The sequence below is a fragment of the Lissotriton vulgaris genome, chromosome 2_1, assembly GCF_964263255.1.
Source record: "Lissotriton vulgaris chromosome 2_1, aLisVul1.2, whole genome shotgun sequence".
NCBI classification, from domain to species: Eukaryota; Metazoa; Chordata; class Amphibia; order Caudata; family Salamandridae; genus Lissotriton; species Lissotriton vulgaris.
In genome coordinates, this window is record NC_141687.1 from 764,028,545 (window position 1) to 764,047,306 (window position 18,762).

Genomic DNA, 18,762 nt, shown 5'->3' on the forward strand with positions numbered 1-18,762 from the left:
TTACAAGGGAGAATACAAAGAGTCCAGTTGGGAGAATTACTCTCCACGGCATCATCAATCTCTTGTGGAGTGCCACAGGGGTCGGCTTTGTCGCCCCTGTTATTTAATATATACCTTCAACCACTGATTGGACTCCTGAATCAGATGGATTGTCAGGTATATAACTACGCCGATGACACCCAAATCATTATCCAAATGGATGATGGGGCACCAGCTAATCTGCAAGCCATCTTGAAGCAGACAGCTAACTGGATGTCACTGAATTCTTTAAAAATCAATCCGGAGAAAACGGAAGTTCTACCTGTTACCATCGCCGGCAACCCATGGCATGATGGATTCTGGCCGAGGGAACTTGGACCGCCCCCGGAGCCGGCAGTGGCTGTAAAAAGCCTTGGCATTTATGTGGATGACAAGCTCTCCATGCGGAAACAGGTCACCACGGTGGTAGGAACTTGTGTTGGCATGTTGCGTCAACTCAGGAAGATCGCGCCATTACTGTCCCATTCTACCCTGCGAAGGGCGGTGTCTGCTATGATCCTGGCAAGACTGGATTATGGTAACTCGCTCTATCTGGGCTTACCTCAAAAACTTCTGGACAAACTGCAGATGGTGATGAATGATGCCGCTAGGCTCATTCATAAGAAACCCAGGAGCACGCATGTGTCCCCACTCATGCGTGAGCTACATTGGCTCCCAGTAAGGCAGAGGGTGCTTTTTAAAGGGTTATGCATTGCACATAAATCCCTTTACGGTAAGGCACCAAGCTACATCAAGACCCGCCTGACCCCATACACACCGTCCAGGGTGTTAAGATCTGCCGAAGCAACTATGCTCACGCAACCCCGGTTCAGATTGGCGACAGTGGGCGGTCGTGCCATCTCCAATACCCTTCCAGGGGTCTGGAACAGTCTACCGGTGGACTTGCGCAAAGAACCCAATTTGCTGACCTTTCGGAAGAGGCTGAAGACGGTTCTGTTCCAAAAAGCTTGGGGAGGGCTATAAATCGCCTATAGTGTTTCTTTTGGTTCCTGTGGTGTTTACTGGACAAGCGCTTAGAGACCCCGGGGTTATATAGCGCTATATAAATCGAAATAAATAAATAAATAAATAAAATAAATAAATAGACTGGACAGGTGAGCTTGGGGAGGCCAGTGGTCTGGACACTTCACCCGACACTGGTTTTGTCTCCCCTCCTACCATGGCCAAGTGTGGCTCACTGATTAGAGGAGGCAGACCTGGAAGCAGAGGTCAGCCCGGGACCAGGGTTCAATTCCCGGCTCGGCGGGCTCTTGAGTCCTAAAAATGTCCATGGACTCGACAATTCTCGCTCCGGTGCCTACTCGATTCACGGGTTCACACTCTGCGACTCTGGGCAATAGCTTGCTTAATCTCCACAACGGCCCCTCGCGGCGGGATGCCTGGCTTTCACCTTGCGGATACCAGGACGGGTTCCCTAAGCAAGCGCTTAGAAACCGCTCTGTGAATTGCACTATATAAATTCCTGTACATTTACATTTACATGGCTACGGAGGAGGGGGCTGCCTATAGCATGGTGCTGACGCGGGCTGCCAAGGCCTTGGGCCTTGAGCTCCCCGTCGCTGCCGTGAGGACTAACCTCCTCACTGAGGTCCTTAAACCGCAGGCAAGCTCGGCTGAGCCTCTGCTGCCGTTTAATGAGGCCTTATCAGACGTTCTTCTGGGCACTTGGTCCACGCCCGCTACAGGTCCGCCTGTAGATAGGAACGTGGCCAGACGCCACCGCCCGGCTCCGGGCGACCCTTGCTTCCTGTCCACCCACCCCTCCCCCAAGAGCCCGGTCATCCAGGCCTCTAACTCCCAGACCACATTCCCCATGGCTCCCCCGATCGGGAATCCAAGAGGTATGAGCAATACGGGAAAAGGGTATTCTCCTCCCTGAGTTTAGGGTTGCGGTCAGTCAACACAGCGTGCCTCTTGGGCCGTTACACCCACTCTCTGTGGGACACGGTCGAGGACGTGCTGCAACAATGTCCGGAGGGGGTCCGGACTAAACTCACCCAAGCCCTTGCGGAGGGTCGAGATGCAGCACGGTATTCCATCCGGTGTGGGCTGGATACCACGGACTTACTGGGCAAAGCAATGGCAATGACGGTGGCGATTCGTCGCCACGCCTGGTTGAGATCCGCCAACTTTCTGGCTGATGTCCAAAATACCCTTATGGACATGCCGTTTGATGGCCGTCGCCTCTTTGGCGACAAGGCAGACTATGCGCTTGAGCACTTTAAGGACTCCAGGGCTACGGCCGAGTCCTTGGGCCTCTCGGCCCCGCGCCAGCAAATGGCTGCCTTTCGCTCTTTTCGTGGCCAAGGAAAGGAAGCCCCCACACATCCTGCCAGCCACGGGCCGCAGACCTCCATCCAGCACGGTGGCGGAAATGGAAAACGCAGTGGCGGCGGTCGGGGACAACGGCGAGGCCACTCCACACCTGCCCCTGCAGCATCTGCCTCAAAACCCTCTTAGTCCGTGCTTTCAGGCCCATGTGAAGCCAGTGGGGGGCAGGGTTCGCCATCACCACCTCCACTGGCGCACTGTCACATCAGACAGGTGGATGCTGCAAATCGTCCGAAGGGGCTACTCCCTTCCCTTCGAGGCGACCCCTTCAGCCATGCTACCGCAGTACCACCGCGTGTCGGGGGATCACTTGCAACTTCTGCAGGAGAAAGTTACGGCCCTCTTGGCCAAGGGGGCTATCGAGCGCGTTCCTGGGCCAGACGTAGGGTGTGGTTGTTACTCCCACTACTTTCTGGTACCCAAGAAGGGCAAAGGGGGCCTATGCCCTATCTTGGACCTGCGGAACATCAACGGCTTCCTCCGGAAGGAGAAGTTCAAGATGCTGACACTGGCTCAGGTCTTAGCTGCCCTGGACCCAGGAGACTGGATGATAGCGTTGGACTTTCAGGACGCTTATTTTCATATCCCCGTCCTGCCTGCCCACCGGCGTTAACTGCGGTTCACGGTAGGCCACGAGCACTTTCAGTTTACCGTGCTCTCCTTCGGCCTTACCAGCGCCCCACGAGTGTTCACGAAAGTGATGGCGGTGGTCGCAGCTCATCTGCACAGTTTAGAGGTTTCAGTCTTCCCCTACCTCGATGACTGGTTGTTGAAGGCAGGCTCGCCCCAGACAGTCGTCAGCCACCTCCAGACTACAGCCATCCTCCTGCACGGGTTCTCCATCAACATGCCGAAGTCGCACCTGTGTCCCTCCTAGAAGCTCCTCTTCATCGGAGCAGTTCTAGACTCGGCGCAGTTTCGGGTTTATCCTCCCGAACAGTGGGTTCGGGATATTCAGGCTCTGATTCCCATCTTTCAGCCGTTATCCCGAGTCTCGGTTAGGTTGACGTTGTGGCTTCTGGGGCTGATGGCCTCCTGCATCCTTCTAGTGCATCACACCAGGTGGCGGATGCGGGCTCTGCAGTGGGACCTGAAGTTTCAGTGGGCCCAGCATCAGGGCAACTTGTCCGACCATGTCTTGATCGCGGAGGGCACTGCAAGACAGTTGCAGTGGTGGCTCACGTACCACGATTGGGTCAGCGGCAGATCCCTCTCCGAACCCCAACCGGAGCACGTCGTTGTGACGAACGCGTCCCTCCAGGGTTGGGAAGGCCACATGGGAGAGGCGGAGATCAGAGGCCTCTGGTCTCCGGCGGAGTCCCGGCTCCACATTAAGCTTCTGGAGCTGCGGGCGATCTGGCTTGCACTGAAGGCATTCCTCCCCTCTGTCCGGGGGAGTGTAGTGCAGGTGTTCACGGACAACACCACCGCCATGTAGTACTGCAACAAACGGGACGGGGTGGGGTCGTGGACCCTATGCCAGGAGGCTGTGCGCCTCTGGCAGTGGCTGGAACATCAGGGCGTGACCCTGGTGGTTCAACATCTGGCAGGTTCCCTGAACGCCAGGGCGGACGAACTCCGCCGTCGGTGCATGATGGATCACGAATGGCGTCTGAACTCGGACATGGAGCAAGGCCTCTTTCAGCAGTGGGGAGAGCCTAGGTTAGATCTATTTGCCACAGAGGAGAACGCGCAATGTCAGCCATCGGTGCATGATGGATCACGAATGGCGTCTGAACTCGGACATGGAGCAAGGCCTCTTTCAGCAGTGGGGAGAGCCTAGGTTAGATCTATTTGCCACAGAGGAGAACGCGCAATGTCATCAGTTCTGCGCGTTGGAATTTCCAAGGCGGCACTCGCTCGGAGACACTTTTCGCCGCGAGTGGAGCTGCGGTCTGTTGTACGCCTTTCCGCCTATACCACTTCTGCCTAGAGTGCTGAAGACGATCAGGCGCGACCGAGCCCAAGTTATCCCTATGGCTCTGGACTGGGCACGAAGGTACTGGTATCCCGAGCTACTCAGCATGTCTGTCGATCCCCCGATTCGTCTGCCTCTTCAGGAGGACCTTCTGTCGCAGCAGCAGGGGATGGTCCTCCACCCAAACCTGTCCAGTCTCCACCTCCATGCTTGGAGATTGAGCGGCGACAGTTGAGGCCATTTGACTTGCCTCCTGAAGTTTGTAATGTGATTCTGGCAGGCACGCGTCCGTCCACAAAGTCGGTATACGCCTGCAGGTGGAATAGATTTGTGGCATGGAGCACAGCAAAGGCTGTGGATCCACTCTCTGCCCCCCTTTCTGAGTTTCTCCTCTTCCTTCTTTCTCTTGCCCAGCAGGGCTCTGCCCTGGGCACCACCAAGGGCTACCTTTCTGCCCTTTCCACCTTCTTGAGGGTACCTGATCACCCTTCTTTGTTCAAGTCCCGATTGTAAATAGGTTCTTGAAGGGCATCACTTATATGTTACCCCCTGTTCCTTTCGTGATGCCCCAGTGGGACTTGAACCTGGTTCTGACTTACCTGATGTGTGCTCCTTTTGAGCCGCTTCATAACTGTCCTCTCCGTCTTCTTACCCTTAAGACTGCTTTCCTGTTTGCCATCACCTCTGCCAGGAGAGTGAGTGAGCTCCAGGCTCTTTCCTCCAAGCCTCCTTTCCTTTCTGTCCATCCGGACAAGGTTGTCACAGCCTTCCACATCGGGCAGTCCATCACCTTGCCCACCTTCTTTCCGCCTCGGCATCCCTCTAAAGAGGAAGAGCGGCTCCACCGTCTGGACCCAAAACGTGCGCTCTCATACTATCTGGATCGCACACACCAGTTCCAGGTGGATGACCAACTCTTTGTTGGTTACGTGGGCGCTAAGAAGGAACAGGCGGTGCACAAACAGACCATCTCTCGGTGGGTCGTGTTGTGCATCAAGGCATGCTACTCTTTGGCTAAGAAGGAGCCTCCTGTTGGGCTGAGGGCCCATTCTACTCGGGCCACGGCGGCTACTACTGCCCTAGGCCGGGAAGTCCCCTTGCAGGACATCTGTCAGGCAGCTACGTGGGCCTCGCTGCACACGTTCGCAAAACACTACTGCCTGGACAGCCAAGTCCGGAGGGATGGCTTCTATGGCCGTTCCGCCCTCCAGGACTTTCTGGCGTGATTATTTGTTCGCAGACCTACCACCAGGGTTGGTATTGCTGGGGTATCTATTCTAAGGTAAGGAATCTAATACTAACCTGTTTCTTTCAGATGCACAAGTTACTTACCTTCGGTAACGATATATCTGTAAGAAACAGTAGTTAGTATTAGATTCCTTACCGCCCCACCCATCCTCCCCGTTCTGCGAACCAATATCTATGATTAAGGTCATCCCCTTTCAGGGCCCTAGTTTCATGGCACCAGTGTTGGTTTTTATCATGGCTCTGCGTTTCTGGCACGGTAAAGCTGTGCATAAAAACAGACGTCAGCGCGCGAGGGCGGCGTCTTAGTACTCCTTCGACATCATCCCGGCGCCAACGACAGATGCGGAGCCGCAGACGACGCCTACTGACGCGCAAGGGTACTGCTACGCAAAAGTTTCCGGATCTAGTCTGACGCCTGGGGATATTCTAAGGTAAGGAATCTAATACTAACTACTGTTTCTTACAGATATATTGTTACCGAAGGTAAGTAACTTGTGCGATAACCAGTCCCTATTTGACTCATGCTGCTTATTCCTAACAGAATTAATTCTGGAGTTAGTATAAACGTCTCCCAAGAGAGTGATCAAGATATTCAGTGATATACTCCTAGAGTCCTTGTAAGCGAGGACAGGAAGCAAACATGTGAACCAGATCGGCATCCAGCCCACCACATCTAGGGCATGTGGTCCCAGTTACTCCACCCCACTGCGCTATTCTTGCTGGGGTATAATATAAGTAAAAAACGTTCTAAAGTGTTGGGCCTGGAGGCTGGCAGAACATAAAACCGATTGAGCTAACTCCAGAGATTTCAAAACTGCATTAGGTGCAGCACCCACCCTCTCTGCCCATTTATCCTCCTGTTTAGGCAGGTCATCCAATTTCGGGCTTATTAATTCACTGTATATCACCTTTATAGCCCCCTTAGTACGCCCTCTAGCAGTATCAACAATTACACCTACAAAACCCACTCACCCCACCAAATATTCTTACTAAAAAAGCTACGCACTTGTAAATATTTAACCCGAACTCCATCTGTGGGTCACTAAATTGGCGAAAACCTGCATTATTAATCAAATCCCCAGCCCACTCTGCCATAATAGCATCTGAGAAAATTTCTGGAAGTGTGGGATTTATATAAAGAACTGTTTAAAAATTAAATCTACCTCATCCAATCCTCCTTTCTAGCCCCCCCTCCCCCCAGATCTTAAAAGCAGCGATCAAGGTCTTGAATTTTGTCCTTTTATAATAGCTTGGCTCAGTAAACTTAAAAAGCAGTTCCCTGCGTTTTCGCCCAACAATAATTTGTAGACATCCAGAAGATCAATTTGGTCTTCCACAACCATATCCCTTCGGGATGATCCAACCAGTATCCCCATATATTGTAGGGCAGCTGAACAATAATAACTTAGAAAATCAGGAACTGAAAATCCCCCTTTCCCACGTGATAATGACATGAATCTAAGTGCCCGCCTAGTTATCACCTGTGCCCAATTAAATCAATTGACCAAACCCTCCAAAATAACAAACCAAGATGTTTGAAACTCCAATGGGATTGCCCTAAAGAGGTATAAAATCTTAGGTAAGAACAACATTTTAAAAGTATTACATCTACCAACAAGAGACAAATGAAGGTTGTTCAATCTATCAAAATCCCCCTTTCCTTTCCTAATCACCGGCTCAATATTTTTATCAACCAATTTTTCTAGGTCAGCGGTGATACGAATTTCAAGATATTCTGCCGAGTCAACCACACGGACATCCTCACATCTCGCCCATCGGTTCTTTATTACTTGAGTCTTAGAGCTATTAAGTGCATACCCTGAAAATATGCCATACTCCTCAGCAGTTGTCTCGACCGATTCCAACGCCATATGTGGGGTGGTGGTGGTGGTGATAGCCACGTCATCAGCATAGGCAAGGAATTAGGTTTCGTGTCCCTGCCTCACGACTGGGCAAATTTGATTGTTAGCCTCCAGTAACCGTAAAAGGGTCCATAGAGGATCCATAAAATTGCAAATAGCAACTGGGAGGATGGGCATCCCTGCCGAGTCCCCCTCGGTATATTAAAAGACAAAGTATAGTTTCCATTATTTTTTAGATTCCTATAGGGGCCCTATACAGCACTTGAACCGAGTTAATAAAGCCCTCTCCCAACCCAAACCATCTCCGTGCTCCCCAGAGGAAATCCCAGGAGACCCTATGGAATGCCTTTTCAGCATCTGTTTGTCCAAAATTGTTAAAGAGAATGAACAGGCAGATTAGTTGTATATATATGGCCGAACGGACCGAGTGCAGAAGATCCACTCTTATCTTTGTGCAAATTTTGATGAACTGAAGGCAAAAGAATCTTCAGCTACCTAGCATAAGGCCCGTGACTGCTCTTAGCCTTCGCCTCCCGTGTTTCTTAAAGAAACAAACAATATTCTTCTAGCTTCCTGGAAATGTGTGTAAAATTGTAGTTGAAGACCTCCACATGAAGAAATTTCATACAGCGGAAGTCAGCTTAAAGAATGTTTAATAGCTCTTGCTACTTGAAAGAAACCCTTCTCGGGCCTGGTGTCCTACAGACACATCGCTCAGCAATGCAGTCCCGTACCTTGTGACCCGAAATCAGACCATCAGTCTAACAAGTTAGACTTTATGGTCCAAAAAATGTGTTGCCCCTGGAAGCTTAGCCCATCGCATTGCAAATGTGACGGGTATCTAGAACGCAGTGTCCAGGCTCTGCGGGAGCTGATAAATGACAGTGATCACTTTGCCTGACCACCCTTCTCATGTTATGGTCACTGGTTATCTCTGCATTTCCAGACAATGCTTAAGTGAGGTCCGGACTGCCGGGGCACTTTTACTCATTCCAGGCCCACAATTGTCACCCTACATTCTCATGTATAGTGATGATACATCATCATTGGATGCGCTCCATTGGCGGCTCTGTAGATATCCAAATAAGCCTTCATGAGCATGCCATTTAATCGTGAGCAGCTATTCTGGGAGAAGTCAATCTACTCCTTAGGGTGTCCCAAGAATAGCTTCACCTTGGCACTCCTGCTGGTCCTATTCCCTCTAAACCGCTCAGCTGATCAAGAAATCCTAACACATTGTAACATTCTTTTGAGCACTGATTGATCGCAGGGGACTCCAATATTTTTTCTATTAAGAGCTACTTGTCTTCAATGGGAATCCTCCTAAGGTATTAATAATATTAGCAAAGTGGTGGGAACCACATCAGCCACGGTTACATTAGTGGCCACCATATGCAAGATTACTAGCACTGATGACCTCTGTACTCTTGGAAACACCAACTACATACCAAACATATGCCACACTCTAGCGTGGGTGTGTAGATGAACCACCTTGTCATTCTGCTGCACAATTTCCCTCTTGAGTGCCCTACTTTTAGGTTTGTGTGTGGTTGTAGACTATGAGCATCGTTCCTACCATTATAAGTCACATGGTCAGGTAAGTGGGAGGATACATGCAGGATGTTCTAAGCTCTGAGTATCAATGTGCCCAGTCGGCCATTCTTGTCATTTTAGCACATACGAGATCTCTTTACATCAGTTTTAAAACAAATTACATTTGCTAAAGTTTGCTGTGCACCATACTGAACTACATTTTTTTATCCAACCAATTTTATTACTTGTGAAATAAGGAGAGGAGGATTGCGATTCGCTGTTGGTCTAGGTTTTTTCACTGGGTCAAAAATGGGATAAACTAACTTTACACTATAATTGCTACTTGAAACTGGCGCAGACGGACTTTGTGCTATGTTTCCTGCTAAAAATGGAGCTTAAAATTGTTTGCTCTGCTTGCGTTTAAAGAATTAAGCAAACCAACTTTGCTCTATGTATGTTTTCAAGAGTTAAGCAAACTGTCTTTTTTATTATGATTTCTGTTTAGAAATGAAGCAAATTGACTTTGCACAATGGTTGCTTCTTAGGAGTGGAACAAACTGGCGTGGCGCTATGTTTGCTTCATAACAATTGAACAAACTGACTTTGCATTATGTTTTCTGCTTAAAAATGTAGCAAACTGACTTAGCCATATATATGCTTCTTAGGAATGGAAGTAACTGATTTGGCACTATGGTGCTAACTGACTTGGCACTATGTTTCTGGTTAGGAATGGAGAGAACTGGGTTTGGACTGTGTGTGCTTCTTAAGAAGGAGTCACAATGGCTTGGCAATGTTTGCTTCGCATGAATGGAACAAATTGACTTGACACCTGTTTCTGGTTATAAATGGAGACCAGTGACTTTAAACCCCGCTTGCTGTTGAAGCAATCAAGAATCTTACTATCTTTTTGTATCACAGATCCACAATGATCCTGCACATTTGGAAAGTGGAGCAAATTTATTTGACTCTGAATGCTGACAAAATAATGAAATATTGGTTTGCTCATTTTTAGGCCCCTGTGCAAAACTTCACATGATAGTGATAAGTCTAGGTGTTGTGGAAGACCATGCCATGCCATTCTTTATTACCTAAGCAGCAAACATATGCTGAGTGCGTATCGCAAAAAGTGGCTCTGAAAGACAAGGTAAATTGGTCTAGTGCTGATTATTGAACATCACCTTATTTCCAGTGTAAGTTGAAATATGTGGCAGGTGAGGGCAATATTATGCATCAAGGTTTGCTAAATTATGCGATAAAGAAAGGCAAATTATGTGGCATAACACAACACATTTTGTGAAAGTACTACTTTATTATTTCGTCATTTTTACAAATTATAACACTGTCTGGGTAAAGAATTCACCTCATTAATATTAAAGAACCAAAACAATAATGATCAACTGAAAGATGACCAGTCAACCTATGTGAAGGTCCTTTCCATTCACGGGGGCACACGTTGCCACATTTTTTTGTCATTTGTGATCCGTTTGAGCTAGTAGCCGTTTTTTTGTTAAAATGTGAAGATTGTGCAGCAGATTATTGAAAATGTGGCAGATCCATAGTTATGCAGAAAATGCTGCAGCAGCAGTATCGCATAATTCCAGTGGCCCTACTGATTCCATTGTGTGCATCTGTGTTTTTCGGCTCCAATTTTTGGTTTGTTTGATGCTTTAAATTAATCTCCTCGTGTCAGCTCTCATTTCAAGCGTGCATTTGAGCTGTATGATTTTTATTTGCCCCCCTTCCACCCTCTAAATTACTACCGTACATAATACACGTTTCTAACTTTTTCATTGGGTGAACGTTGTGGGCTGCATTTCATTTTTGTTAAATCCTCCGCCCATCACCTAATATCCTCGTTTTTTTATTACCACCAGCTACTACACAATATATTGCCTTTCTCATTAAATGAGTCATAACACGTTTACACAGTTTCAGTAACTCATATTGCACAACTGCTCACAAAAGCTAAAACCTACAACAAAAAATGACTTACTATTAATCACATAGGCGAAAACAAGTGCATTTACCAATGCTTGTTTCATAGGAAGAAGAACACTTAAAAACCTTCCCCTTGTCTTTGTTTCAAGAGTTGCTGAGCTATTTCCTTAAGAAAATGCTAATAAATATTTGATTGTGAACATTTCTTTTAGAAACAAGGCACTCGGAGAGAAAATAATCTCATCAGGTATCGCCGCCCGCTCAGAATTACAATAATCCTTTTTTAATAACATGGAACAGGTTAACAGTGATTGAAAATCAGACGAGTCTTTTTTTCTTTTCTTTCTCGAGTTAAGTAAATATATGAAGCAGGCAATGCCCTATGCTTGGTGTTGGTGAGGCATTTACATGAGATTATTAATGTTTTCCTTATTGATGCTGTTGTGATAGAGATAGGTAGGCCTCCGCTTCAGATATTAGAGAGGCAGATTAATTTGGCACCACCCTAACTGCAGAGACCTAGCCCGAGAGGCTTAAGACTGAGATCAACAAATGAGAAGGCAGCCATAAGAGAGAGAATGCTGTATACATATGTTTTCATAAAGATGAGGTCAAAGGGAGAGTATGATTCATATGTAAATGTAGTCTTGGAACCAATGGCTTTTTTCTTTAGAGGAGGTTCCTTACTGTGCCCCTTTTGGTATTCCAGGACACTCCTTGCTTTTCCATTGTGTTTGAGTGACCAGTTTTCAAATGATGCACTGTAAGTCTCATGTCAAAGCTTTTCCTTCTCACTTGCCAGAATAGTGCCCTCTGGCCCATTGCCATCAATTGCAGGGCTCCTCTTCCTTTCTAAACAGGTTACGTTTGTATTTTCCCTGTTTTTACTGGGGTCACTCTCTCTAAATGAATAAAGTATATCTAAATGCTTCTCTAAATCAAAAATGAGCATGGAGGATTTGAATCAGTGGGAAAATCAGATACAGAGGGTGATTGTTGTTCAGCTGGGCATGGCTATCGATGTGCAGGTCATCGTTGTTGGTGTGCAGAGTTTGAGGATTCAGGGTTGTGCATCTTGTGCACCAAAATAACCATGCCGCACCTTTGGTAATCCTCAGTGTTTACTCAGGACCCTAAACAATGCATGTGAATGCAACCCACAGTCTTCTAGCAAGAAACATATTTTCTAACACTACAATACATCCAAACTGCAGACGCCCAACAGCAGGCAACCCCAGCGAGATGTAAAAAAATTGACTTCACAATGCCACTGAAAATTGCTTATAGAAGGATTCTGAACCAGTAGTGGAGGAGATGCTGAAAAGGTTACTTAATGAGGGAGCTTCAACTATGAACGATTACGTCACTGTGCCACTTGCAAAGGAACATCCTCAGTGGACAGATGGCCATTAATAAAGATGAGAATCCTCTGGTAGTACGTATACTGAAGTGTAGATAGTGGAAAAGACTTTTGGGGGAAGAGATGGTAAACCATTCTCATGTTGATAAATTAGATTGCTTATACGAACCCAATACACTGCATTTCTTAGCAAAACCTTAAAATAAAACTGTGACCTTCATATGAAATTTGTTTACATGATTTAAAGAAATACTTACACTTCTTTTACAACTTTTCTCCAAGCAAATAGGCTAGGTGATGGCAATTCCAGTGGTGATGATGGTGCTTAAAAGGCTATGTATGGAGTACTAGAGGCTCACCTTCCTTATGGATCAGAAAATGGTGCATTATTTGTACTTGATTTTCTTGGGCAATATTGGTTTCTTTAACAGCCATCTAATACTGTGATACAGATACCTTTAGCTGCACGAGTAAATGGCTTGAGAATCAGGTAGTCGCCAAGAATTCACTGTCTGGTTGTTAAATGTAGAGAGCTATTGATAAATATTGGAACATGTAACATCCATTCGACTTTTGTAGTAAAGTGATATTAATGTGCAATCTCTTATTGTTAAACAAATTATATTTAAATTTGGATACACACCATTTGGCTGTGCTTTCATTGGATTTGTGTTTTTCTTTCCTTTTAGAGGCGTTAACTGTATTTTCTCTGCTTCTTTGTTTTAACCCTTTATTCTGATGGTACGAATAGAACGACCAAACCAACACCTCATTTAGATGGGTAAATATTGCATTCCATTTTTACTTTCTGTATTCAAGTGTGCATTTACGTCTCTTTATGGAGTGCATGTTCATCATTTTCTTTGTTTTTCACCCTCAGTCTACATGTTGTCTTTGGACAAGTCATTTCCGGACAGGAGATTGTGAGAGAAATTGAAAGCCAGAAAACGGACGCTTCCAGCAAGCCACAGGCAGAAGTACGGATACTTAATTGTGGAGAACTCATACAGAAGCCCAAAGGTGTGCTTTATGTAATGTTTCTTCCCAAAGTAAACAATTATTGTTTTTTTGTTGAATGCCGCTACCCTGCCTGCATGATTAAAAAGTTTAATTTGGAGACTACAGTAAGACATATCAATGTTAAATGTATATTTTACATTAATCCAAAGTAAAAGTGACGATTTGTTAATGTAGGTTGTGGTTATTATTTAACAATGATAGTATGCTCCATAAACTGGTAGCCCATGACTCATGTTCGAGATCTGGAGCCTTATTACAATAAGTGCTCCGGGGGCGCAATGGGTGTTTGCGCCCGCTTTGCACGTCCCCCCTAGGCACTTTGGTGTTATAGAAGGGGCGCAGACGCTTGTGTGTCCCCTTCTATAATACCGATAGCGCTGGCACACATAATGTGCCAGCGCTAGCAACAAAGGGTGTTTCCTCATTTGCGTAGAGGCGTGCCCTATGCGAAAGAGGAAATACCTTCGACTCTGCGCCCGCGCCATATTACAGACGCGGTCGCAGAGTCAATGCAGCCCTCAGAAGGCTCACTAGCTGTGAACTGTTTAAAAGGTGGCGCACTGTCAGGGGCCTCCTGACAGTAGCCCTCTGCAGGGGGTAAACGGGGTCCCATTGACCCCCCCCCCAGACATTCCCGTGCAGGCGCCTGCAAGGGGACTTCTTATCCCCTTTGAAAGTGAAGGCGGGTGCCGCCTGCACTGTGAAAACACGGAGCAGCTGCTCCTTGTTTTCACAGGAATGCGCTGCCCTGGGGGCAGCGCGTGTTCGCAGCTGCCCTGGTGGCAGCGCATTTACCATAATGGGAAGCAAACCATGCCAATACATACTACGGCCCCTAGTAGCCAAACAAGGAATTGATTCTGTCTTGTGTTTAGTGATATCTGGCTCTGTAATAGGGACTTCTCTTTTTTCCTGGAGCCGTACGCCTATAGTAGATTTTTAGATTTTGTGGAACTTTGTACCTAGGCCCTACCCAAAAATTCTTCAAACTAGGAAAACTATGACTTTGACATACTTTTGGTGTAACCACCTGCAGTTGTATCTTGTTAAATATTTGATGGCCTGTAGTGTTCATACAGCCTATAACAATTGGTAGTATGATTTGGGAAGAACACATTGAGAACGATTACCTTTGGCAGCATAAGAAAGTTCACGGGGTATTTGTCAAACCCCATATTAGGACTGGGGCTATTTGGTTTTAATAATTCTGCTGTTTCTAATCGTTCTGAAACTGACCCCCTAACAAATGACTGATTGATTGATAGCAGTTAACAGGCTGAAGTACTCCTCTGCGGAATCATTCTGTACTGCCATAAATCCATATTGTGTTACAGGTGTTTAATGAATAGTTCTCCAACTTGTATATATGTTCAAATTAAAAGACTTCTCTACACATAAAGGATAACCTCTATTATTTGTAGAGTGCTACAAAAGCCTGAGGCATGGATCTTTATGAGGTCAACCTTGTTAAGGTCATTTGCCAGATTGATCTGATAATAGCAAAAGCACTTGTTTCTACAATTTATTTTAAACCATGTTTATTGGATTTTTTAGCAATAGAATACAGAAGGAGTACATTATTATTTTAGGTGCAATTGTTATACTATACTGTGTATAATGTCGATAATACAGCAAGTATCTGTAGCATGGCCTGGTAAGCTGTACAACATCAATAGATGGATCAAATAATGAGCTGTTGTCACTCCTGTAGGGTGTCTCAGAAGTTTGTCAGGGATATTAGATGAGTGGATAGGGTACATTTACCATGGCCGTTGTGGGTGTGTTAGTATAGTGCTGGTTGCCGATTTCTACCCTGGCTGGGTGCCTTCCTAAGTGGGCCATTGCCCACATGTGCAGTTAGGGACTGCAGCAGGTTCAGTCTGGAGACTGTGCACCAGGTCGGCATATGCTGCCACAATGTTGTGCTTACGTAGACCGCGGACCTCCTGCAACAGCTCCACCGATTCTGCTCCTGCCCCTCTAATCACAGACTTTTTCCACCATAAGGCCCCTCAGAACCGTGCTGCCTTCCACTTCATCTCTATTGTGCTCCTAGCCAATCTCAGCACTAGGTTGATAAAGCGATTGACCACTTCTGTAGCCCTTCCTCGTTTGTAAAGGCCCAGGCTGCAACTGCCCTGATTATTTAGGTCCGGTAGGCCTGTTGACTTGCAACAATGTTGTTCAAACATCGTATATCCATAGGGTTCTTGCCAGCAGGCAGTCCCAGAACATGTGGAGGATGTCAGCCTGAGGAGTTTGGCATCAGGGGGAGAGGATAGCGGGGGGGGGTTCGAAAGCATGATGGCGGCGCATGCTGGATATATTCTATGGATCTTGGCCGGCGTGAGATAGGCCCAGTGGAGGATGTTATGCTGTATGTATTGGAACTGAGCATTTTGGGAGAACTTGGTGGATAGACAAGCACCCTTTGTGGCTTAGGGGCTGCCCTACTGCAAATGCAGGGTGGCCACGGGAGCCGCGGTTTTACCTGGAATGGCCTGGACAATCAAAGATATGAGCTGCCTTCCCCCGTCAACTGTAAAAAGTGCCTGTGTGAGGGGTGGGCTCCGTGTCTGCCACGTCCCTTAGGCGCTCGAGCACTTGTGCATGACAAAGTGCCCTGCCAGTAGGCCTGTCTACTCCAAGGGATCAGATTTCCCTCCTGAAAGAAGTTCCGCAATGCCCAGTGAGTCCAACAGTTTTGCTCCGTCCCTGCCAGTATCTGCAAAATGATATTGGATGCATTGTATCAAGTAGCCTTCTAACAGCTCTAGAGCATTTGCAAGTTACACTGAATTACCTCCACACACCAGGGTGAGTCATTAATGATTAAAGCGTAACAACTGTGTGCATTACCTCCATCTTACTTCCATCCTCCTCAGTTTCACATCTTCTTTTGACAGTTGACCATACACCTTTGCTCTTTTTTAAGTACTTTACCAATTCTAATGTGTCTTCATACTCCTCCAACTATATAATTGAGCATTCCCCCGAGCCTCTGGCCTAGGACCTATTTTCCTGTCTTAGGAGTTGGAGGTATTATCTTTTTTTTGGCTTCACCTACCTCTTCTTCCTTGTTGTCTCCTCATATCCTTTTCTCTTTGCTCATCTTGCTTCAGGAAGGGTACGCCATCCGAGTTTTCAATTTACAATTGTGTGCTGTAAGAAAAAAAGACTCCGTTCTCTTCTATAAGACTACTTCTCCGCCTTTCAAAACTGGATGACCACAAGCTTACTAATGCATAACCCAGGCCAGATCATGTTACTCTGATTCTTTCAACATTGAATCTTTGATAGATTCATGTACTTGAATCATTCTCTTTCACCCCCATTCTTAGGCAAACTCATTAAAAGAGCAGCCTTCCCACAGCGGTTCACAATTTCAAAGAATATTAAATCATCTCAGACTTCTACACTAGACTGTGCCCCTTTCCATTGCGGTCTGATTTGACCTCAAATCCTCTTTTCAGTAGAACGCAGTTTTAACAATCTTACTTCTGGGTATCTCTCTTTGCCTTTGACATTATAGAGCACTCTAAATTATTGGAGGTATAGAGGGACTTTCCAGAACTGGTTTTAATCTCATCTCCAATAATTTCCCTTCTTCCTTTCCAGTCTGAGTTTTTCATCTCCGAAACAGGTGGTGTTATAGGCTCCATTTGCAGATAGTTTCTAATCAACACTTTCTCAGCTCGCACCAGAGGATCATGAAATTCTTCAGCTGCCCTTGCTACATGTATAAAGGCAACACTCTGATTAGTCGCAGGCAGGAAAAAGCCTTCTGACTTGAACTCCTGTGTTGTAGGCTTCTGACTCCTACGAGTGGACCGATGGATGTCATGACATCACCTAACTCTCGGTAAACAGAATTTGAAATCATCACCTGCAGAAATTGTTCCATGTACCACCCTACTTCTCCGTCTTTCCTGGAGATAAAACCTCCAATGACTGCCACCAGCATAGTAAGGTACCTGTTGTAGGCTCCTGCCTCTTACCAATGGATCAATAAATGTCATGAAATAAGCTAATGCTTAGTATATAGATATTTAAATCCTCATCTACAGAAATTGATCCACAGACCACCTCACTTCCCCCCGGGTAGTTGCGCGCTATAAAAATCGCATAAAAATAAACTTCCCAGTGCCTCCTGGCGTTACTGACTCCACTGAATGCCAGCAGCAAACAGAAGAACATTGAGATGAACATGGACCCAGATCTCTCTCTTCATAGTCAGGTAATCCTGTTAGTCAAAATATCTTTCACAATTTGGACAATGCTTTGCTTCTTCCCATATCTGGGGTCCCCCACAGTGTACATTTCACCATTGGCTTGTTCCTCTGTCATCCCTGTTCTCATATTAATAATGTTTGTATTAAAGAAAAAGCTTAAAGCAACCTAACTGCTAGAGCAAAGCTGGGGAACCGTGTTAGAGTCTCGGCAAGGGACGCTCAACATCCTGTGATACTGGGCAAATCACGTAATATCCCCATGCCTAACAAAATGAATGTGTCCGTCTGTAATGAAACTGGTGCTTATACCTTCTGGTTACGTTTGCGCTAAATAAAAATCCAAAGGAAAAAATTAACATGACCATATTACTTCTGGATCCAGAAAAGGGGAAAAGAATTAGAAGATCCTAATCCTTTAGTTCTGATTTCGCAAGTCGCTGGCTTTAAAGCTGTCTTTGCTCATGTGCTACGCTCTGCTGTATTTTGGCTAAGTTCACTCTATAGAAATACCATATACATACATACATGTCAGAATGCCAATGTGCAAATAAGAGAAGAGGCTGTGCGCCTGTCACACAATTGGAATTCAAACTCTGTTCTCCTTTAGAAACTACTGTTTAGAAGCAATGTATATGAATAGTTAGTTTCAATGTTTGATTAAAGAAAACATACTGTTAATGCAAATAAATCTAGGTCTTTGTTCAGCTGCAAAAGCTAGTAGTAATTGAGGGGCTTGTTGCCCTCCTGCTGCTCAATTGGTCTTTGATTTCTGCAGCAGATTCTCATTTGTACTGAGAGCTGCTTTGTGAAATTCAAAAGCTGCTCTGCAGGGGAGATGCTGGACCATAGAGCAGGCTTTGTGACTGAGACAAAGCATCTGGAAGTAGGGGAGAGGATTATGTGCCTATTTCGTGTGTAACGTTTTTAAGTAAAAGAAAGGACATAACGGCACACCGGGCCTAGCACTGAAACTATTTTTTGGCAGATGTGCACAATCAAATGTAATTACTCAAAGACCAGAGCTGAAGGCTTAAGTGAGTGGATATGTTGCTCCATGTTGTATTCTACAGTGGGTGGAAGCAAAATGTGAAGGAAGACCACTGACCAAAAGCAATTGTATATGTTTTTGGGGAAAACAGTAATTTAGAGGAACGACTAAACGTGTCAAAAGCCAGACTTAAAAATGGCCTCCGTTGACTGGAAGTTATTCAGGAAATCAGCGATGGGCAGCTCAGGCAAATCTGATCTAAGGAGGCATCTAGAGAAAGTGGTGTGCTGAGC

The 18,762-nt window shown here is 46.1% G+C and overlaps 1 protein-coding gene across 1 annotated transcript in view; it reads left to right on the forward strand.

Moving 5' to 3' along the window:
• Positions 1–18,762, forward strand: part of PPIG (peptidylprolyl isomerase G) — a 411,062-nt gene that overhangs the window by 148,863 nt on the left and 243,437 nt on the right. Inside the window, exons 7-8 of the mRNA XM_086956077.1 lie at positions 12,981–13,010; positions 13,110–13,249. Of these exons, the coding sequence (XP_086812203.1) occupies positions 12,981–13,010; positions 13,110–13,249 (170 nt within the window). The remainder of the gene's footprint in view (positions 1–12,980; positions 13,011–13,109; positions 13,250–18,762) is intronic.